This window comes from Dermacentor andersoni, chromosome 11 (assembly GCF_023375885.2).
Source record: "Dermacentor andersoni chromosome 11, qqDerAnde1_hic_scaffold, whole genome shotgun sequence".
Taxonomy (NCBI): Eukaryota; Metazoa; Arthropoda; class Arachnida; order Ixodida; family Ixodidae; genus Dermacentor; species Dermacentor andersoni.
In genome coordinates, this window is record NC_092824.1 from 123,779,711 (window position 1) to 123,803,851 (window position 24,141).

The window sequence follows — 24,141 nt, forward strand, 5'->3', positions numbered from 1 at the left end:
GGGTTAGGTCGTATGCCAGATGCATTGACGACATGTCCAAGAACAGTAATCTCACGATGGCCGAAGTTGCATTTCTTGGAGTTGAGCTGTAGACTGGCCTTGCGAAAAACGGCAAGTACAGCTGAAAGACTCTCAATGTGTGTGCTTAATGATGGTGAGAACACAATAACATCATCTAGGCAGCAGAGACAAGTCGACCACTCGAATCCTTGGAGTAATGAGTCCATCATACGCTCAAAGGTAGCCGGAGCGTTTCATAGCCCAAAAGGCATAACTTTGAAGTGGTAAAGACCCTCAGGCGTTATAAAGGCGCTCTTTTCACGATCTTGATCATCGACAGCGATTTGCCAATATCTGGACCGTAGGTCGATGGAGGAAAAATACTGTGCACCGTATAGGCAATCGAGGGCGTCATCGTTACGATGTAGTGGGTAGACGTCCTTCTTCGTGATGCGGTTGAGGTGGCGGTAGCCGACGCAGAATCTCCATGAGCCGTCCTTATTTTTGACCAGCACGACAGGGGACGCCTAGGGACTTGAAGATGACTCTATGATGTCTTTCGCTAGCATCTTGTGTACTTCCGTTTTGATGACTTGACGCTCCGAAGCTGAAACTCGGTAGGGTCTCCGATGGATGGGTGGATTATCGCCTGTATGTATGCGATGTCTGACAAGTGACGTCTGGCCTAAGGGATGGCTGCCCTGGTCGAATATACCCTTGTAGGAGATTAATAGGCTGCACAGCTGTTCAGCATCCGCAGGAGTGAGATTCGGGGCGATCATTTTCCTGATGTCGTTGTTAGTACATTTGGCAGACCGGAAAAGCTCTCTGGAAGCGTCGACGGCAAAAGTCTCAATGCAACTTATTTCTAAAGCAGTGATCGCGGCCAGGGTGATATCTTTAGGCAGAATTTGCTTAGCGAGCCTGAAATTCACCACAGAGAGGTAAGTGCGATTGTCTGTGACCCTCAGTACTGTATGCGGGACAGTAACGCTGTGGCTGAGGACGATGGCAGCTATGGGAGCGGAGATGTAATCACCATCGGGAACTGGCACAGAAGGCGACATTTCGATGTATGTCAAGACTTGTGGTGAAACGTGAACAAAATCAGTTGGTCTTAGGAGGATTTCGTGTGGTGTTGGAGGAACGTCTAGTAGAGGCAGGTCAAGGCGCTGTCAGGATTGGGGGCTCAATCCCATCGCCCGTGATCCGTTGTCAAGATTGGAGTCGGGCATGAATTAGAAGGTAGCTGGCCCATGCCGACGTCCAACTTATCCACGCTGAGGACGTTGATGAAGGGAAGGACTGCTTCTCATCGAGAACGAGGAATATGGGTTTATTTACAATATTTATATCAGTCTAACATGACTGTTTGAGAAAGTACATCAGTCTAACATGACTGCTTGAGAGAAGTGTGTCGAGCATCCGCACAACAGCAGTTTTTAAACACTCGGTCCTCCGGCGATACAAGGCGGCGAACGTTCGTTTCGTCGGCGCAAACTAGCCGCCTCCCGCAGGACGGCCTACGCACACAAAGGCACCCACGTTCGAAGGTCCGGAGGCGACGTCAGAGGGGCCCCGTAGAACTCGGAGCCGTTCCGGGTAGCGCGTTGGGGAGTTTGGGAACAATAGTTGGCCCGCCGAACTGATTCCGTCACAAAGTCGCTTTGGTCACGCTGTGGCTAGAAGTTCGCGGCGTCGCTCCCGGAATGCGGCCGTCACAGTCGCAAGTGGGTGGCAATCTTGCATTGCAGCTCGCCGTTCTTAACAGCGCCGGGATGTTGCCCCCTATAGTCGTAAGGGGGCGGCAATCTTGCACCGCAGATGGCCATTCTTAACAGCGCACAGTACTTGAGGAACAATCGATGAGCGCTGAATGGGCGGAGAGGACGTGTAGGCCTAGGATGAGGTCATGGGGGCATTGGTCAAGCACAGTGAAAAGGACGACAGTATGGTGCCCGGAAATGCTCACACGCGCAGTACACATTCCGACCACGGTCACCGTGCTACTGTCGGCGATTCGTACGAATCGAGTAAAGGCAGGCGTAACAATTTTCTTTAAATGGCGGCGTAGGCGGCTGGTTATAATCGATATGTGCGCTCCGGTATCTATGAGGGCTGTGACGGGTGTGTAATCAACTTGGATGTAAAGGAGGTTATTTCTCGTAAACAGCGTCAAAGGAGGATTTTGCGGCGAATTTTGCTGCAAGGATGCGTAACCCGCACCTCACCAAATGTCACGGGTATAAAACTATTTACAAGATGTATTTACAAGGCATATAAACAGCAGCCGAGAATCTCGAGAGGCTGTTGCCACTTCGTCGTCTTTACCATCGACGACCTTGTCTTCTTTTCCACCGTAACAATATATATATATATATATATATATAAATTGTATGTGTGTGTGTGTGTGTGTGTACGGAGAGGAGAGAGAGAGCAGTTTCGCGCTCAGTTGAAGGTTCTCACCGGGTATACACACGGTTCCCAAGACCTGTCGACTTGAGGTATTTCAACAGCGGTTTCGTGGCTTTCTGTGCCGTTGACGCTTGCGGCCAGGGTCCAAGGATCTTCATTACCGAAAATTGTCTAGAGTCCAGCTGGTTCAATGCCGCCGGGAGAGCTTCTGTGTTCAATTGTTTCTGTGGTTTCACAAGAGTCGCGCATGGGCGTATCCCCCATTCCAATGCTGAAGGAGTCATCATCATCATCATCATCATCAGCCTAGTTACGCCCACTGCAGGGCAAAGGCCTCTCCCATACTTCTCCAACTACCCCGGTCATGTACTAATTGTGGCCATGTTGTCCCTGCAAACGTCTTAATGTCATCCGCCCACCTAACTTTCTGCCGCCCCCTGCTACGCTTCCCTTCCCTTGGAATCCAGTCCGTAACTCTTAGTGACCATCGGTTATCTTCCCTCCTCATTACATGTCCGGCCCATGCCCATTTCTTTTTCTTGATTTCAACTAAGATGTCGTTTACCCGCGTTTGTTGCCTCACCCAATCTGCTCTTTTCTTATCCCTTAACGTTACACCCATCATTCTTCTTTCCATAGCTCGTTGCGTCATCCTCAATTTCAGCAGGACCCTTTTCGCAAGCCTCCAGGTTTCCGCCCCATATGTGAGTACTGGTAACACACAGCTGTTGTACACTTTCCTTTTGAGGGATAGTGGCAACCTGCTGTTCATGATTTGAGAATGCCTGCCAAACGCACCCCAACCCATTCTTATTCTTCTGGTTATTTCAGTCTCATGATCCGGATCCGTGGTCACTACCTGCCCTAAGTAGATGTATTCCCTTACCACTTCCAGTGCTTCGCTACCTATCGTAAACTGCTGTTCTCTTCCGAGACTGTTAAACAATACTTTAGTTTTCTGCAGATTAATTTTCAGACCCACCCTTCTGCTTTGCCTCTCCAGGTCAGTGAGCATGCATTGCAATTGGTCTCCTGAGTTACTAAGCAAGGCAATATCATCAGCGAATCGCAAGTTGCTAAGGTATTCTCCATCAACTTTTATCCCCAATTCTTCCCACTCCAGGCCTCTGAATACCTCCTGTAAACATGCTGTGAATAGCATTGGAGATATCGTATCTCCCTGTCTGACGCCTTTCTTTATAGGGATTTTGTTGCTTTCTTTGTGGAGGTCTACGGTGGCTGTGGAGCCGCTATAGATATCTTCCAGTATTTTTACATATGGCTCATCTACACCCTGATTCCGTAATGCCTCCATGACTGCTGAGGTTTCGACTGAATCAAACGCTTTCTCGTAATCAATGAAAGCTATATATAAGGGTTGGTTATATTCTGCACATTTCTCTATCACTTGATTGATAGTGTGAATATGGTCTATTGTTGAGTAGCCTTTACGGAATCCTGCCTGGTCCTTTGGTTGACAGAAGTCTAAGGTGTTCCTGATTCTATTTGCGATTACCTTCGTAAATACTTTGTAGGCAACGGACAGTAAGCTGATCGGTCTATAATTTTTCAAGTTTTTGGCGTCCCCTTTCTTATGGATTAGGATTATGTTAGCGTTCTTCCAAGATTCCGGTACGCTCGAGGTTATGAGGCATTGCGTATACAGGGTGGCCAGTTTCTCTAGAACAATCTGACCACCATCCTTCAACAAATCTGCTGTTACCTGATCCTCCCCAGCTGCCTTCCCCCTTTGCATAGCTCCTAAGGCTTTCTTTACTTCTTCTGGCGTTACCTGTGGGATTTCGAATTCCTCTAGGCTATTCTCTCTTCCACTATCGTCGTGGGTGCCACTGGTACTGTATAAATCTCTATAGAACTCCTCAGCCACTTGAACTATCTCATCCATATTAGTAACGATATTGCCGGCTTTGTCTCTTAACGCACACATCTGATTCTTGCCTATTCCTAGTTTCTTCTTCACTGTTTTTAGGCTTCCTCCGTTCCTGAGAGCCTGTTCAATTCTATCCATATTATAGTTCCTGATGTCCGCTGTCTTACGCTTGTTGATTAACTTAGAAAGTTCCGCCAGTTCTATTCTAGCTGTAGGATTAGAGGCTTTCATACATTGGCGTTTCTTGATCAGATCTTTCGTCTCGTGCGATAGCTTACTGGTTTCCTGTCTAACGGCGTTACCACCGACTTCTATTGCGCACTCCTTAATGATGCCCATGAGATTGTCGTTCATTGCTTCAACACTAAGGTCCTCTTCCTGAGTTAAAGCCGAATACCTGTTCTGTAGTTTGATCTGGAATTCCTCTAGTTTCCCTCTTACCGCTAACTCATTGATTGGCTTCTTGTGTACCAGTTTCTTTCGTTCCCTCCTCAAGTCTAGGCTAATTCGAGTTCTTACCATCCTGTGGTCACTGCAGCGTACCTTGCCGAGCACGTCTACATCTTGAATGATGCCAGGGTTCGCGCAGAGTATGAAGTCGATTTCATTTCTAGTCTCACCATTCGGGCTCCTCCACGTCCACTTTCGACTAACCCGCTTGCGGAAAAAGGTATTCATTATCCGCATATTATTCTGTTCCGCAAACTCTACTAATAATTCTCCTCTGCTATTCCTAGAGCCTATGCCATATTCCCCCACTGACTTGTCTCCAGCCTGCTTCTTGCCTACCCTGGCATCGAAGTCGCCCATCAGTATAGTGTATTTTGTTTTGACTTTACCCATCGCCGATTCTACGTCTTCATAAAAGCTTTCGACTTCCTGGTCATCATGACTAGATGTAGGAGCGTAGACCTGTACAACCTTCATTTTGTACCTCTTATTAAGTTTCACAACAAGACATGCCACCCTCTCGTTAATGCTATAGAATTCCTGTATGTTACCAGCTATTTCCTTATTAATCAGGAATCCGACTCCTAGTTCTCGTCTCTCCGCTAAGCCCCGGTAACACAGTACATGCCCGCTTTTTAGCACTGTATATGTTTCTTTTGTCCTCCTAACCTCACTGAGCCCTATTATATCCCATTTACTACCCTCTAATTCCTCCAATAACACTGCTAGACTCGCCTCACTAGATAGCGTTCTAACGTTAAACGTTGCCAGGTTCAGATTCCAATGGCGGCCTGTCCGGAGCCAGGTATTCTTAGCACCCTCTGCAGCGTCACAGATCTGACCGCCGCCGTGGTCAGTTGCTTCGCGGCTGCTGGGGACTGAGGGCCGGGGTTCGATTGTTGTATTCATATAGGAGGTTGTGGCCAAGTACTGCACCAGGGTGGCCAATCCTGCTCTGGTGAGAGAGTGCGTTACCGGTTCTGGTCACCGGGATCAGGCCGCACTCCAGGCCTGTTTGTGCAATTTTCTCAACACACGGTTTTTTTTTTTTTTATTTTCCGGTGGAGAATTGCGCGGCACCGGGATTTGGATCACGGTCCTCTTGCACTGGAGACGGATACTCTACCGTCCCCGTAGGAGTTAATTTAAAAATTAATTTATGGGGTTTTACGTGACAAAACCACTTTCTGATTATGCACGCCGTAGTGGAGGACTCCGAAAATTTCGACCACCTGGGGTTCTTTAACGTGCACCTAATTCTAAGTACACGGGTGTTTTCGCATTTCGCCCCCATCGAAATTTCTGATTGCTGTGCTATCGTTTGTTACCGAAGCTTTCCCTCAAGTCTAAATATTTTAAGGCAGTTTGTCGTGTGCGTATCATGGCTACGCACGCTTATATCGCATTCCGTTTCTCTACCACGGGTGCGCTTTAAAACCACGGCGCTGCAGTTTTTGCTTTTCTTTCCTTTCTTCTTCTCCGCCCTTAAACTGGCTCTCTTAACTACTACACGCAGAGACAAAGCAACAGCGCGCGCATGCGATCCCATAGATGAGATGAATATATATATATATATATATATATATATATATATATATATATATATATATATATATATAGAAAACTATTAGTCATAGCTCTCGTAGTATAGCCCTTTGGGCCGTTTCCTGTTTTTTCTTTCGAAAGTAGTCCTATTAGGGTTATTATAATTACACGAAGGTATTTCGCCCTCGTCAGCAGCAGTCCTTGGTATAGTTATTCTGGCGGCTAGCTTCCCACGCTATGCGTGCCGCCATCGCACCTGGTTAAGCTTTTCCTAGACGCTAGAGTTATGCTTTGTCCGCGCAACCTTGAGCGATCGGAAAGCGCGTTTTCCCCTCTTGGCCGGCGGAGAGAAGAGGCTTCGTTCCGGCCGCGAAGCTCTCCACATCTCTGTAAGGTGCCTTGTAGTCGTCTCGTGCTGACGATGCCCTCTCGGTGAGCGCATATTTCCCCCCCTCATCTTTTAAGAGGTTCAATACATAAAAGCATTTGTCTCGCAAACCAGATTTTTTTTTCAAGGGAATTTTCCACGTCTCAGTAATTTCTCTCGTCGTATTCGAGTGCTGATTGCCGTGTTATAGTTTGTTAACGAAGCTTTCCCTCAAGTCTAAATATTTTAAGGCAGTTTTCCTAGCCTCTAAAGCCGCTCGAGTTCACTCTTCTCCTCGAGCGGCCATTTTTCCTAGAAAGTATGCCTTCCAACCACATGGAAGCAAAAACCGACTATCGCGGACAACATGAGTCTCTTTCCACGTAAGTGTGAGGCTGGGAGCAGGAGCTGTGGCGCTTGAAAGTAGCCTTGGGCCTGACGAACCAACCGACTGAGCTATCTTTCCGGGCAACATCGAAGGGTCACGAGTTCAAATCACCTGTTATGTTCCTTTTTTTTTTTCGCCCCTCTTTCTTTCTTTCTTTTTTTTTCTTTCTTTTAATGTATTTTCCTTTATTTTATCACTGTACGGGAACCCTCCTAAAAAAAAAAAAAAGAAAGATATATATCTTCAAATATGTATGGCCTGACATGTGCAGGTCATAAATACCAGGTTCTCTAGCCGAGTGCCATCCATGCGGTATAACCGAGCTCAGATTGGTCCACCTTGACTGATCAAATAGGGCACCACTGTAGGTTAAATGAGGCGTACAACTCCTGCGGGACCCGCCGTGGTTGCTCAGTGGTTATGGTGTTAGACTGCTGAGCACGAGGTCGCGGGATCGGACCCCGACCACGGCGGCTGAAGGAGTAGGCATTTGTAAATGCCACCCCAAGCCAGAGGCGGCACAATACTCTCGCCTCAGAGCGGGAAACTTTTGATGGCGCTTGTAGCTTTAAGGATGGATCCAGCCTATGAAGATGACACTTCGGGAGGTTAGGAGAAGACCAGTATTCGTGTGCCATAGCTTTAGCCGCATAATGAAGCTTTCTTGCAGCGTCGGTTCTGGATAAGGAGATTGGAACATGTCGGGCTTCCAAGTGGGCAGACCGGGCGGCTTCGTTGGCTTCGTCGGCGAGGTCATTGCCAGCAGGTGGAATATAATTTTATGCCCTTTAGCGATCGCTTGGTGGTGATTTTCTTATTTAATATGTCAGCTGCTTGATCGTGCTTGATCGTGTGTCCGTGGCATCCGGTGGCTTCGATTAGGAGTCCAAGAATGCGTATGTGGTCGACTCGCGGAATCTGTTGTCCGTCTCTTGTGTGTAGTGCGATCGGCAGTTCGTCTAGAGGAGTTAGGTATCGGACTCCTTGGCAAGACTTGCGATATAGTAAGAGTTCCGATTTATTGGAGGATAGTTTCATTCCTGTGTATTCGGGCTCCAGATGGTGATGTCATCTGCATATAGAGCGCAATTTACGTTCGGAATGTCTCGTAGTTTGTCTGCGAGTCCCTTCATCACTATGTTAAATAGTAATGGAGAGATGACTGAGCCTTGCGGTGTTCCGACGGAGCCCAGCGTGTAGCAGTCCGACTTAAGTTGTAAGACTCGCAGTCGGGCTTCTCTGTCATTTAGGAAGGAGCGCACGTACTCCTGAAATCTCTGGCCGAGGCCTGCCACAGACTCCAATATGAAGCGGTGCGAGACGGTGTCGAATGCTTTCGTGAGATCGAGGGCGAGGATGCCTCGAACGTCTCTTGTTTTAACGTCAAAGACCTGTCTCTTTAGGAGCAACATGACGTCTTGCGTGGAAAGGTGGGGTCGAAGCCCTACCATGTTGTGTGGGAGGAGTTCGTGTTCCTCAATGTAGCGTGACACTCGGTTTTGAATGACGTGCTCGGCTACTTTACCCACGCATGAAGTAAGAGAGATAGGGCGTAAATTGTCGAGGTTAAGTGGTTTGCCGGGTTTGGGGATAAGGACCACCGTGGCTGTGCGCCATTGCGTTGGTACCTCTCCTGTTTCCCACACGTGGTTGATGTCTTTAGTGAGTAATGTAATGGCCTGGTCGTCTAAGTTACGTAACATTCGGTTGGTTACCCCGTCGGGTCCTGAGGCCGACCTGCTGTTTAGGTTGTGTAGCGCCTCTCGGACTTCTGCTTCCGTGAAGGCAGCGTCTAGTTCGGGAGTGGTTTCGCACTTTATGCTCGGGTAATCGTTGGGGTGAGCGTTGGGTTGGTGTAGCGCCTCTCGGACTTCTGCTTCCGTGAAGGCAGCGTCTAGTTCGGGAGTGGTTTCGCACTTTATGCTCGGGTAATCGTTGGGGTGAGCGTCGCCTAGCGGAAGGTAACGTTTGGCGATCTAACTTTTATTGGGCGAACCTGTGCCCACAAAAACAGGCTACACTTATACCACAGCGATAGCGGCGAACACGGTCGGCGATTGTCGAAAATCTGATCAGCGGGTCAAGCGCGTCGGCTTTTATACAGCAGTCGTCGAATGTTCCAGACTAATCGTTGGGACCCGCATGCCGACAACAGACAGCGGATAGAAGCATCGATAACTTTCCAGAAACTTCGGATACATGCAGGCGCGTCCCGTGCTGTGCGATAACATTTGTTAGGCGGCGAAACGGGGTCGCCAGATAAAGATAAGTACACGTGTCAATATCAAGAAATCAGCAGTATGGAGGAAAAAAATACGGCACTCAGATCAGTAGTGTGTACTAATAACAGATGATGCAGGAAAACTAATATTGTGATCAACAAGTACAGAGTATTAAGCATAAAACCAGCGCTAGCAGCAATAATATTTATACAGACTATTTAACGAAGACTGTAAGACTTCAATATCATCTGCGATCAGTGTGTTGAGTAGGACAGGCAGCGTATAAGCAATCATTTGGTTTCCGTAATTAGTGCGTGGGTGCTTTACATACCAGTATTCTGGATATCGTGTCTGATAATTGCGTAAGGTTAGCTATATGGAACGGATAGAACAGTTATTCGATTTGCAATGCCTAATGTATGCACGAACTAACCTGTAATTACATAAACTATGCACTTTGTGTATTTTGAGTTCTTGGAACCGTTTCACTTGGGGAGACCCATGGTACATCACACATCACACGGAGAATTTTTTTTTTTTTTTGAAGGATGAATAATTAGCATATATTTGTGACAGATGTGGTACCCCTGACAAGACTGCGATAATTCATATGACTGATGAAAAGGGAGATATATATAAGCATTTTTACATTGCGTGGAAGGTACCTGTGCAGCCGGTCCTGCCTAAGAGTACAAAATTTCCGAAAATATTGAGCGGCAGGTAAAAGCCTGTTTCTTGCCTAAAAGTATTAAGAAAAATTAAGATTTCAGTATTTATTTTATTATTCTAGCATTTATTGTTCATTTATTATGCTAGCAATAGATATAATTAAATAATTGCGCAGAGAACGCGAAGACGATCTAGTGAGCGCCTTGTTCTGTTCTACGAGAGATCGCTAATCTGACAACTGAGAAAAAGGTCACTCAGTGTCCGAGTCACTCTCCCTGAACACATGCATTAGAATCGGTCGCGGTCGCTTCCACATTTCGATTTAATTGTACGTAGGCGAGTTTTCGAACACGTTAACTTGCGAACTGGCAGATTGCGAAGGTATATGTATCAGGGGCTGCTTAGTGCAAAGGCCTCGACAACTAGGCACACGGTTCCACGTGCTTCGATCGCGGAGTCCCAGACGCCAGTTAAACATTTCAGAAGGTATACTTTGAAAGCTACGCTATACGTTTTCAAAACGAAACTGAAAAGCACGAAATGAAGACACTCGAAAACTGTGCTGCCGTTTTCTTGTAGTCGTCGTCTCTTTTAGAACTGTATGCTGCAAAGCAGATAACAGCAAGCATAGATGTGTGGAAATTCAAATGTTTTTCTCTCTATCGCCGTGCTGAAAAAAGACGAAACGAGAAAGAGCGGCTTTTTCCCTAACCTTGCGGGGTACTCTCCCCAGCCCTTACATCTCTAGCCCTGGCACGGCGCAGCCAACCGCAACGCAGCCGATGCGAGCCAATCCAGCCTTTGGAACAGCGCAGCACCCGCCGCGGGCGACGCTCACCGGAATGGATCCGCACTCGCCGCCATCCGCGCTGGTCTCGTAGTTGCGCAGCTCCTGCAGCAGCGTCTGCGGGACAATTCGACCCGTTTATTTCTGCGGCCATATTTTGCCAAAATTTTAGAAGCGTATGGTAAAAAATGTTTGCCGACTTATTTTCATAAAGCTCAAAGTGCGCATTTTATTACACCAGTATGAGCTTAAGAAGAACAGGCCTCCGAGGGCTGTCAAGTCTTAGCAGGACTCTGGTGCGAGTTACACCACTGTCAAGAGGGCGAGTTCAGTGCACTTACGGGGAGCGTACTTCGGGACCTTTAGGCTACGCGGTGCTTTGATTGCATCCTTCACTCGGTTCTACTTGATAAGCTTGAAACCTACGGTATTCGAGGGCACTGTGGAAGCCTTATAAAGTCTTATCTTGATAATCGCTATCAATATGTTGAAATAAACAATAGCCGCTCAAATTTGAAGCATATCACCAGAGGCGTTCCTCAGGGTAGTATTCTTGGCCCGTTCCTGTTTATCATATATATAAATGACTTAGTGAATATCTATAAAGATGCGAAATACGTAATGTACGCAGACGACGCCAGTATATTTTTTTCCTCACCTGACTCTAGTAGCCTTGAGAATAAAGCTAACGCTGCTCTGAAAATTCATGTATGGTCAAAACAAAACTGTCTACAAATCAATATAAACAAAACAAAAGCAATAATCTTTAGGCCCAAATATAAGCAAATAATCAGTTCCATCAACCTTGTTTATGACGATGTAAACCTAGAAATTGTAGGTAGCTTTAAAATACTTGGCGTTATTTTCACACAAAATATGCTTTGGGACATGCACATAGAATCGGTATTGGGCAAATTATCTCGTGTAGTTGGCATGATGGTGTGGCTGAGACCTCTTTTACCTTACAGAATCAAGGTTCTTATTTATAACACCCTATTTCTTTCTACACTTTATTATTGTCTGCTCGTGTGGGGTACCACATCACATACGAATCTAGAAAAGATACATATACTTCAGAAAAATTTTTTGCGAGTACTATTTAACCTGCCTTACAATGCCCACACATCAGACTTATTTCCGATAGCAAATATAATACCCGTGTTTAACCTTTATAATTACAAGTTAAGCCAAGCTTTCAAACGGGAGATAAAAGAGAACTAAAGTTTCTTCATGAGTTATCTAATCTCACCAGAAACGCACATTCTTACATCACAAGGTGTACGGAACAGTGGAAGGTGGTCACTCCGCGTGCCAATTACTCTACACAAAAGATATCATACACACTACCAACACTTTTAAATTTGTTTCTGAAATCAGGTCTTGATATTTATATAACTGGTGTACGAGCTTTACGTGAGCATTTTGTCACTCAATCTTTCTTAAATAATTGAAGAGCGCTTTTCAGGTAATTTGTGTTTTTGCGTTTATTTTTTGTGCATATTTCACATGTAGTCAATTCCTATGCATATATGTCTCCTGTTCAATCGTTGTTTGCCTTGTAAAGGAGGCTGCGGGCTCTAGTCAAGTCGCTTCACTCTAAAGCGACTTTTTCCCGCAGTCTCCTCCATCACTGATGGAAATAAAGAAGTTATTATTATTATTAAACGGGAAAACAGAGTGCACTCGCACTCAAAAAAAACAAAAATGGCGACAGACTAATACCATGTTTTTTGAAGATGTAGATTAAAATTAAAAAAAATAGCTTCTAGAAAGCGATTGCTTTAGTTGTATTATAAGTAAAAAAGAATCGTAATTAATATTTATTCAACAATAGAACGAAAGTATTTTTATCATGAGTGTTGCAAGTCAAGGCCGGCCAAGACGAATGCCTAGCCAACCCAGAACAAGATGGTGGCGTTAGTGGCGTGCGACGATGCGGCATTTGATCCTGCTAGAACAGAATATCAGTGAGTTATGCTCCGATTATTTTGTTAAAAGCTGTTCAACAGCTAGAGTTACTTCCTGTGCCGTTGAAACCGCTGGCGGCGAGGCTACGTACTCGACCAGCAAAGTGCGTTCCGTGAGCGCACTCCGACCGGAGTGCACTCTTCTGCGAGTACACTCAGCTTGCGACGTTTAGATTTGGGAAAGTGCACTTAAAACCGAGTGCACGCTCCATAAGTGCACTTGCCCGCTTGGTATTAGCTGGTTCATGATCTTGAAGCGCACTTTCACCAGCGCGAAGAAAGGGGGACGAAAGACGAAGAACACGAAGAAACAGACGAGCGCCGACTTCCAACTGTTAATTTTGAGCGTCCAAGCAATATTTATGCCATAACTTTGGACAGTAGCAATATTTATGCCATAACTTTGGACGATTGTATGGCATAATATTTATGCCATACAATCGAACAACTACTTAACAGTTATACATACAATCTCTGTGATATTATAAAATTACATAAGCTAAAGGAAACCGTCTAAAATTTTTCTCGTTATCAAACAGTGACTGTGTACTAATGCGCACTAATGTTCTTCGTTTTTCGTCCCGATTTCTTCGCCCTGGTCAGAGTGTGCTTCAAGAAGCTTGACTTTTGAACAGAGGTACCCAATAATAAAGGCGTTTGATGCTGCCAAGAACTAGGTGCTCTCTATGAGGGGGCGTTGACCAGGTTTTGATAAGTGTCTCGGGAACGGTCGACAACACCGTTAGGGGGGATATTCAACGCCGTGAGTGAAATGCCGTAAGGTTTTGCATTGTTTGTTTTTTGCTCTTTGTGAGTAATACCACAAGCAGCGCATACATTGAAGACGTATTTATCTGAGAAGACGACGACGAGTCTTGAAATGAATTATATTCAGCCACATGTGAGCAAAACATATTTTAGGTCTTGTAAGATTCTAATAAATGAGTGCTTCAGTGTTTAATTGCGCATGACAACTAGATGTTTCAAATTTAAGGTTTTTATTTCATTCAGATTCATCACAGAATTAGAATTTCTTTAATTCTGCTGAGGAAGGATACAACATCAAGTACGCGGGAAATAAATGCTTACATTTCTTAACAATACAGTCGCCCCTGCAATACATGTACCGCCAACGAATGGGCTGTTCCACTACGTGTTAGCGAGTGGTGGCGCTGGCTGACACTCCCAGGGTTCTAGTAGGAAACATAAATACCCAGGAAAGTGAATGGCAAAACGGCGTCGGTAGAGCATCGCACGCGTAATGCGAAGACGTGGGATAATTACCCAGCTGCGGCAAGTTGTTTTTTCATCTATTTTCATTTCCATTAATTTAACATTTCCTGAATTCAATTAGTAAGCACAAGTAAGTTCCCCTATGTGGTCCTTAGTCATTGTTTGTTGGCTTCTTACGATATGCTTAGTAAAAATCGGGCCCCTCGGTTAACCCCCTTTCTTCTCGTTCATATATATATATATATATATATATATACATTCCTAGGAGCTTAAAGAAAAATTGTCTTCCGCGTCTATATTCTGTCGTACATCGTATTTGCAAAGTGAGTTTTTGCGTCTATCTTCTGTCTATGGGAGCTGATTATTATTGTTATTATTTGTTATTATGGATTATCGCTGAGTGCGTTACGCGTGCGAGTCAGATAGTGGTTAGTATACCTGTAATACGTGTTGCACGAAGTTGTAGGTATATGCACAAGTTGTTGTGAGCGTGGATGTTGCAAGCCTCACTGCACGGCCGCCTTGCACGACACCGCTCCCTCCGGTCGAGCCACGTGCAATGGCGTGGCGTTGAAACAACCGCTGTCCATCGTGCGCAAATAAGCCCCGCGCGCGCATTTACTGATAAGGCCTTAGGTCGCGATGTTTCAAGGTCGCGTTGGGAGGTACAGAAAATAGCACGTGACCCACGGAAGGCCAGGAGCGAATTAAAGCATGTCCAGCCATTTGTAAGATGATTAATGATTAGCAAAGGTAATAAATGATTGATTAGTGATTGGATTAAGGTGGATTAAGGTCGATAAAGGTGGATTGAGGTGTATAGAGAGGGCTAAGGTGGATGAAGGGGGATTAGGGTGGATGAGGGTGCATTAAGGTGGCTTAGCGTGGACTGAGGTGGATGAAGGTGAAGTAGGGCTTTACAAGGTTCTCGCCTTCGCGTCTTAGGCGATAGCTAAGGACACCAGGGACTTTTTCTCAGTGTTTCCGGAATCGAAATGCTCCTGCAACGGCCGCATTCATCGAGATCGGCATGTGTCGCTTTGTTTCGCGCACATTTACCGGCCGGTGATGAGGAAGAACAAGAAAGTCACGCATGCTCACGAATGCCAAGCTCGCGCTTTTGGGCGATGCGCACAGGATGGATGGATGGAAGGTGTGCCCTTTGAAACGGGGTGATGGCAGTTGCCACCATGCTCAGATTTTTATATTTATCGGTGTTGTGTGTTATTGAATTTCTCGATTTTCTTTAAATACGTTTTCCTACCCTTTCAACCTTATGTCACCTCTCTGCTTTTGTGCCACCAATCCTCCAATCGCCTTTTGCTAATTTCCACCGCATATTTATTTACACGACTATTATTATCTCTGAACCCTAGGGCCTCAGTAAGGGTGACTGTGGCCGCATCGACATCGGGCTTGATACCATCACATTTTAGTATGAGGTGTTCCATTGTTTCTACATATTTACCACACACGGTACAGAAAAGCTGCCGCCGATGCCGTCTGGCGGGCATCGGCCGAGGGCCCCGCATTTGAGCCCGGGAGACTCGCCTGCTTCTTGTGGCTGAGCTCGCGCACGGTGTCCTGCTCGAAAGTGGCGTCGGCCGCCTGCTGCCGCAGCTCGGCCGACGCGGCCAGGTAGCCGCGCACCTCGCCGGCCGTCGAGACCACGATGAGCTGCTCGCGGCCGTCGAGGCAGTAGTCGGCCTGCACGATGCCCGCCACGCCGTGCGCCAGGCTGTCGCGGAACACCACCTCGCCCGTGGCCAGGCTGCGCGCGTCCACCTTGCCATTGCTCCAGCCGGTGATGAGCTCCGGCCGCCCGTCGCCGTCGATGTCGTAGCCGTGAAGGCACACGGCTTGGCTCTTGGACTGCGGGGAGAAGGGCCCGGTTTGGCTGTGCGGCGCCCGTCCACGCGAGCCCGAAAACACACCGTGGCCAGCTACACTTGTAGTATGTTGAAAGACGGAGAGAGCACGCTGCTTGCGCTCTCTGTGACAAGTCGGGGCGCTTACCTTCACGCCTGAAAAACAACGCGCGTAACATTCCGTTTGCCTCCGAAGGTTACGCGGAGCCACGTGTCATTGCTACGGAGCCTCGGCGTTGCTTTCACCCACGCATCGTCGAATACCCGTGACTGTGAACGTTGCCTGCAACGCGGGGACATATTGTGCGGGAGCGACGGGCGTTTGACAATCTCCTAGCCAGCGTTGGCAGCCAACCGCTGTCGGACGACGCTATTCTCGGCCACTGCAGTGCGCACAGCGAGAGCGCTTTGCAAGTGCATGACACGTGACTCTGCTTCTCGTCCTCCCCAGAGTAGCAGACTAGGGCGCACCAGCGCAGGCCTTTCCTGCGAATCAGATTTCTCTCGCTCTCTCTGCATTCCTTAAGTACTTGGTCTGTAGTCAATCTGAATTCATGTTTGCGATAATTGGCGTCACAGCCGTTACAGCGTTGCAGAAAGCAGCTGTTGCATGTTAATTAAAAAAGTACGCAGTTTCGCCAGCAAGGAATGCGATAGCAACATGTTAGAATAATACACCAAGCGCAAGACTCGTAACTGTAGTGGCAGGATGGATTGAAGTAAGCGTAAGCTGACTAAGTAAAAACGAGCCGTTGTGCTAGGGGTCCTCTGTTTGAATCATACCATCGGCAATATTATTTATGTTTCATAATTAAAGTCAGCGTCTTAGCGACTTTACCACCACTTTTCCGCATCGTTTATGTTTCAAACCTGGGCCGAGCCCGGAGGTGGTGCACAGCCGCGCCAATGAAATTGCATCATTTTAAGGTTTGAGCTCATTACTCTGTCGCACTTTTAATATGAAAATCCGAGAAGATTTAAGATGAGAGACATGCACTGTTGGTGTTTCGTCTCATGACATTTGTTTGTGCGCTGCCATTCTGAAAATTTCGAGCAATAATTTTGTAAACAATGTAAGACCTTGTGTGAGCAACCTTAGGGATAGAATGGTGTGGCAATATAACCCGCATGCACCGCACGTAATACAGCAGGGCGTGGCATACATATACCTAAATATACCTAAAATTTGCTTAGAGTTTCCATATAACTGCTATCGCAAAAAGCGAAATCGCAGACTTTATACTGATAGATTTATTATGAGAGAAATCTGAGAGTTCGGCCCGAACTGTTCTGTTCTTGCCATGCTATTCAATGATCCTGGACCTTTTCCCAAAGCAGCGCACGGCCCATGAGAGACCTCCGTGATTTAGGCGGCGCCCGGGGTTCCTTTAACGTGCACCGAAATATATGCGTGCACTCGAGCGTTCTTGCACTCCGTCGCAGCCGGGAATCGAACGTTCGACCTTGTAGACACGAACCACCGCTGTTGCATCACATTGCGATGATCAGCACCAACGTGATTTCTGTGGCGTCTAAAAAAATACCTAGACGTGAGTAGTGCGACAAAGGTTACAGGCATTTGCGGTCGCATAACTTTGCAACCGATAAAGGAAAGGCGTAATGAGGAATCGAGCCTGTGCTGTTCGACAACGCTGTCACTGACAGATGGCAAGTTGTCCGACAATCACGGATTTGTGCAATAATATTCACGCTACGTAATGTCCGGTTAAATTATCGTTCGCCGATATTGCGTAGCCGTGCAGAGACGCCGGGAACGCGCGTCTCGCTACCGAACGCACCTTGATCCTCCAGAGGCGCTCGGTGGCCCGGTAGACGCCGATGGTGCCGTTGGCGAGCGCGTACGCGAAGCACTCGTGCGTCAGCGGGCAGAGCGCCGTGATGGCCTCGTTCTCGGCGATCTCGGCCACGATCACGTCGTCGCGGAAGACGCGGATGTCGAAGTCCTCAGAGCCGACGAGTAGCTGCGCAGAGAGACGAAGCTGATTGACGAGTACGCGTCCATCATACAGGCGGAAACAGCAGCACATTTGCGCAGGACGAGCTCGCCCGTCCAATTGGGCTCACCTCGTTCAGGCCGTCCTTGTTGAAGTCGTACAGGGCGAGCGCCCTCACGTTGTCTCCGGTCACCTGCGTGTCGGGGGCCCGTCTCAAGGTTAGCTGCACGGCGTACCACGGAAAAGCGTGTACCCGCAGACTAAATTGTTTAGCATAATTACGCGGCCCGCGGAGTACATTTGCGAAACGTATTGCGCATGCTTTTGTGTCTTAGTGAGCAATATACAATTGTTAGTTCATCAGTATTGAAACACGGGGATTTGCAGAAATGATCCTGTAATGCTATCATCAGCTTTAGTGCATTACCAAAATAAAACACCCCTGTAACCTCACACCCTTATGAGGCGTAATCTTCGAAATATGCTGTTCGTGCTCTCTAGAATGCCTTCGGGGGGTTAGAAAATTAAATTATGGGGTTTTACGTGCCAAAGCCACTTTCTGATTATGAGGCACGCCGTAGTGCAGGACTCCGAAAATTTCGACCACCTGGGATTCTTTAACGTGCCCCCATCGAAATGCGGCCGCCATGGCCGGGATTCGATCCCGCGACCTCGTGCTCAGCAGCCCAACACCATAGCCACTTAGCAACCACGGCGGGTCTTAGGGGGGTAATAAACGTAGGTGTTTTCGGCAACGTTGCAGCCTATTTTAAAAAAGAACTGCTAGAAATAAGGGTGTGGGAAAGGTGTGATTGGTTCGACATTGTACGTACGATCTCCGCTTACGACATAAGCGCATTTATGGGTTAACAAAATTCGTTGCTGGGCTAGTTGGTCCCGTACGTGTCGGTGTCTTCTCTTGTCTTAAAATTGCGCTTACCAGTATTCATCTACAAGCGCATTAGCCCATTAGCACCCAGCGTACTTTTAAAAGTATAGCACCATTTTCATTTGTTAATAAATGAAGATAAAACAGTGTTCCTTGGTACGCGATTTTGCTTGGGAAGGGTCCTGCAAAGACGACCGCATTATAGTTTTAGAGCACAGCTCTTTGGCGCTCGTTCCCGCGTTTCGCGCCGCCGTCGCCCTGCCGTCGGGCCTCGTCGTAACCAAGGTCATCATCTGCGCGCTCCTCTAGCTGCGCGCGCTCTCCTGCTGCCATCTCTCGCGTGCAGCTCGAGTCTTGCTCACCCCTTGTCATATTGTAGGAAACTCTATGTTCTCGCCTATAATCTCGCCCCCTTCCTCGGCGCTGCGCCGTTGTGGTGACTCTCGCCGCTACTGTCCACTGCGCCCTCGCCGTCCCTTCTCCCGCTGTCGCGGCACTGCCGCGGTGCCGGCAGCGGGTGCTCTTGCCGCCTCGCTCATCATCCGCGGTTCTCCGATCCTCCCTCTGCGTCGCATGGCTGTACGGCTCTCAGCCGTCTCTCTCGCTTCCCCGTTTGCGGGGCGCGTTCCTCAGTGGCATTTTTCGCCTCTGGCAGTGCTTGTGCCTGACTGTCCTTCTCCCGCCTCCACTCTTGCCCTATACCTCCCCTTACTTGGCGCAGTGCCGTTGTGGTGACTCGAAAGACAGTTATAGCGTTTCATCCCCTTACTTCTACTTCCCACCCCAAGCTTGTATGGCCACATTGAGGCCTGTCTATAAGTGAATGAGTGTGTGACCTCTACTCAATACCACTGTTCTCCACCCGTTTCCTCATCCCACCTGAGAACAAACATTAAACAATAATTGCTAATCTCCCCCACTCTCCGCGGCGGTGACCCGCTATAAGATGGCGCGCCGGCTCGATAGCGGCGGATCGTGGTGTGCGCTGCCCGATCCAAAACACAAAACCGCCTCCGTTCGGCACTGCGTGTTCTGTATGTGCTTGCCTGTTGTTGAAATAAGGCAGCAGCTGCGCTCAAAGATCGCATTACCAAGAAGCGTAATCGTCGGCCAATTTTTTTTGTCAGCATAGCAGGTGCTGGCTCTACATGCAGCTTCTTTATGTTTTGTCAATCATGGCATACGCTTCTCGGAGCTGAAGATTTCGGGTAAGCTTGAGAAAAGAAGGGTGTAAACGATGAACGCACAACATTCCATATGCAATACATATTTATACCTTCGCAAGAAAATGAATGCCGGTGTACTTTGTAAAGTACGCTGGGCCTATGTTTATGCAGAGGGGTGTGCTTGATCTCTAAGCACACACGATGGTTTTTTACCTGTATTCCGTCAAAACATTTTTTGCTGGCTACAAGAACTCAAGAGATTGTTGCAGGAAAGAAAATTATTTAGAATTTCATCAACGTTCAGAATCAGAATCAGAATCAGTTTTATTCATGACAAAATGAGGATAATTACAACATATGTATATACAGAAGGAGGTCCCGTAGTTAGAAACTGAAATGGGACCTCCTGTGCATGATGACTAGAATTAATAATACATACAACAATGGCAACATGAAAAATTTAGGAATAAAGGTTTAAGGAGACAGGGCATAAATGAACAGAAAAGCAGCATATCTACGTATTAAACAAAAACAAGGCTTCGACTTAGTCAACGAAAGGTGAAACTACAAAAATACCTAAGAAGAAAGAAAGTAAAATATATATGCACACACACATACACACACACACACACAAACACACACACACACACACACACACACACACACACACACACACACACACACACGTATATGCGGGAAGGAAATCAAGAGACAAAGAGAAAGTTCAAAATACAACTTATACAATACTCAAATGGGAAAGTCGGAGGAAGCTAAAAGAAAATGCTTAAGTTCAGTACGAAATCTGTGAGCTTTGAACAATTTTAAAAGGAATGGTAATGTATTCCACAGAGATAAAGCTGAAAAGTGTAGTGACTGCTTACCATAGTTGGTGCGAACTAAGGGTAAAATGAAGTTAATATCTTCAGCAAATCTAGTATTATTTGTATTAGTAAGGGATGTCTTCGGTATGATGGTTACTGGAATATCATTGTTTAATGCCCTAAATATAAATATGGCCAGGTTATATTTCACGAGGTCAGTCACATTCAAAATATTATGTGCATGTAACAGCTGAGTTGCGCTAATACTACGAGGTGAAAATGTTATTAGCCGAATAGCTCGATTCTGAATGACTTGCAACGAAGTTAGGTGACTGATATAAGTGTTTCCCCATGATTCAATGTTATAGTTAATATGAGAATGAACAAAAGCATAATAAAGCGACATGAGAGTAGAAAATGATAAATATGGTCGTGCTTTGATTAAAACGCGTATCCCGTATGTCATTTTCTTATTAACATTAGCAATGTGAAGGTGAAATTTGAGATGGCGGTCGAATTCCACACCTAAATAGGTGCAATAATCAACTGCATTGATTAGGTGATTGTTGATTGAAATAGACTGAAGGAGCTTAGGTGATCGCTGATGTGAGGCAAAAACGACAAAATTGGTCTTATTATGGTTAATCTGTAGCTTGTTAAGTTCACACCATGTGGAAATTTTCACGAGATCTTCATTGAGCTCGCGTGTTAGCGTTGATATACAATTGTTAGAGCTAAATATAGTAGTATCATCTGCGTACAGAATACACTTCGATGAGGAGAGACAACTGGGCAGATCATTAATATAAATTAGGAAAAGTAGAGGACCTAATATGGACCCCTGTGGTACACCAATGTTAGTAGTAGCTTCTTTAGAGTAGTACCCAGAAATATTAACGACTTGTTTTCTATCTTGTAAGTAACTGCGGATTAGAAGTAGAGGCGGACCAGTTATTCCGATGGCTTCAAGTTTAGCGCAAAGAATTGTGTGATTAATTGAGTCGAAGGCCTTGGATAGGTCAACGAATATCGAGGCTGCAAATTTGCCTTCATCAATTGCTTTTTTGAGATAATCAGTAAGAGATATGAGTGCCAGATTAGTTGAAAAGCCAAAAGCCAACGTTGCTATTATTCCTCCTGGTTTTTGCTGCCGACAAAGATGACGATGCTCTGGTCCTCTCAGTCAAAAAATAGCGAGCAGTGTTAAATTTCGATCAATATAAACAATTTAGATATCATGTGAAGAATATTTAAAAAGAAAGATGATTCATGCTTCCTCTACAACAAATTCGAAAATGAGTGGGAGGGAACTGAAAACAGACTATGTATATTCCTATGCCAATCGAGATGAGTTATGCAATAAAATTAGGGCAACCCAGATTGGTGAACCAGACGTAGACCCCACCTCTTGAAATGACAGAAAATTTTAGCGAAAATGACACCTAGCAATCATACAACAGGATTGTAATGCAAGAACCAGCTGTCATTCGAGGAGATGTCACCAATCTCTTGAATGTTTCAATTACTACGGAAACCAAATGCTGAATGCTTTAGTTTTGAAAGCCTGTACTTATCGCCAATTGTCGCGTCTAGATCTGCGTCAATTACATATTTGCGTTGTGCGTGCCTCTGAAAGCAACAGCAACGCCCTTCCTTGTTAAGTGATAAAGTCATGCTACGCACTTGATAAGTAAGAATACTTCCATAACGAACAATATTTCCCACTAAAATGCAAATTTTGCTACCAGAAGGTTATGCAGGCTTGCGCAAAATTTCGTTTGACTTTTCGCTGCAAGGCTTTTTGTTTTTGCAAGCTGCAAGATATAGCATACACATTTCGTGACCTACATCAGGTATTGCTTCATTAAGGCCCAGCGTACTTTATGAAGTACACTATATCATAGCATTTTAACGAATAAAGCGCCACTCACAAAACTTACAATATATTTACTATGTGAAAAGATCGTCTGACACGAAAAATCAACAAAATGTAACTGGTAGATTTTTCTTGGGCCTTAATGGATTGCGGGAGTTGCGGGAATGTTATTAGGTAAGAGATAACTCGAGTCGGTTCTTGCCTGCGCGTGGATGTGTTTTAATTGCCTAAGCTTTGTCTGCATAACCAATGAGAAAACCGTTCGTTCATCCGTCCCGTAAGAAGACCGCTTTCGAGAAAGCGCCCGCAGCAGCGAGTGAATTCACCTTCGTGTTGCCTCTCCCTTCAACTCCGACGAAGCGGCGAGAACGCAGCGCTCACGGAGCTCCCAGCACACGAATCGCTCTGCCCCTTTCGCAGATCGCTTTCACGATGCGGGCCCGCGCGCCTCTCTTCATCGCAAACGAAGCGGCGAGAACACAGCGCTCACGGAGCTCCCAGCACACGAATCGCTCTGCCCCTTTCGCAGATCGCTTTCACGATGCGGGCCCGCGCGCCTCTCTTCATCGCAAACGAAGCGGCGAGAACACAGCGCTCACGGAGCTCCCAGCACACGAATCGCTCTGCCCCTTTCGCAGATCGCTTTCACGATGCGGGCCCGCGCGTCTCTCTTCATCGCAAACGAAGCGGCGAGAACACAGCGCTCACGGAGCTCCCAGCACACGAATCGCTCTGCCCCTTTCGCAGATCGCTTTCACGATGCGGGCCCGCGCGCCTCTCTTCATCGCAAACGAAGCGGCGAGAACACAGCGCTCACGGAGCTCCCAGCACACGAATCGCTCTGCCCCTTTCGCAGATCGCTTTCACGATGCGGGCCCGCGCGTCTCTCTTCATCGCAAACGAAGCGGCGAGAACACAGCGCTCACGGAGCTCCCAGCACACGAATCGCTCTGCCCCTTTCGCAGATCGCTTTCACGATGCGGGCCCGCGCGCCTCTCTTCATCGCAAACGAAGCGGCGAGAACACAGCGCTCACGGAGCTCCCAGCACACGAATCGCTCTGCCCCTTTCGCAGATCGCTTTCACGATGCGGGCCCGCGCGCCTCTCTTCATCGCAAACGAAGCGGCGAGAACACAGCGCTCACGGAGCTCCCAGCACACGAATCGCTCTGCCCCTTTCGCAGATCGCTTTCACGATGCGGGCCCGCGCGCCTCTCTTCATCGCAAACGAAGCGGCGAGAACACAGCGCTCACGGAGCTCCCAGCACACGAATCGCTCTGCCCCTTTCGCAGATCGCTTTCACGATGCGGGCCCGCGCGTCTCTCTTCATCGCAAACGAAGCGGCGAGAACACAGCGCTCACGGAGCTCCCAGCACACGAATCGCTCTGCCCCTTTCGCAGATCGCTTTCACGATGCGGGCCCGCGCGCCTCTCTTCATCGCAAACGAAGCGGCGAGAACACAGCGCTCACGGAGCTCCCAGCACACGAATCGCTCTGCCCCTTTCGCAGATCGCTTTCAGGATGCGGGCCCGCGCGTCTCTCTTCATCGCAAACGAAGCGGCGAGAACACAGCGCTCACGGAGCTCCCAGCACACGAATCGCTCTGCCCCTTTCGCAGATCGCTTTCACGA

General features: G+C 47.1%; 2 protein-coding genes across 14 annotated transcripts in view; one reads left to right on the forward strand and one right to left on the reverse strand.

The window, feature by feature from the left end:
- The window catches only part of LOC126539643 (BBSome complex member BBS2-like), a 211,532-nt gene that overhangs the window by 163,847 nt on the left and 23,544 nt on the right, over positions 1-24,141 (reverse strand). For all 9 annotated transcript variants that reach the window (XM_055075573.2, XM_055075571.2, XM_055075572.2 and 6 more), the window contains 4 exons: positions 17,888-17,950; positions 17,602-17,784; positions 15,486-15,806; positions 10,786-10,851 (listed from right to left, as the gene is read on the reverse strand). In XM_055075573.2, coding sequence (XP_054931548.1) covers positions 10,786-10,851; positions 15,486-15,806; positions 17,602-17,784; positions 17,888-17,950 — 633 coding nt within the window. The remainder of the gene's footprint in view (positions 1-10,785; positions 10,852-15,485; positions 15,807-17,601; positions 17,785-17,887; positions 17,951-24,141) is intronic.
- LOC126539335 (sodium-dependent glucose transporter 1A-like) overlaps positions 1-24,141 on the forward strand; it is a 212,214-nt gene that overhangs the window by 134,460 nt on the left and 53,613 nt on the right. The window lies entirely within an intron of this gene.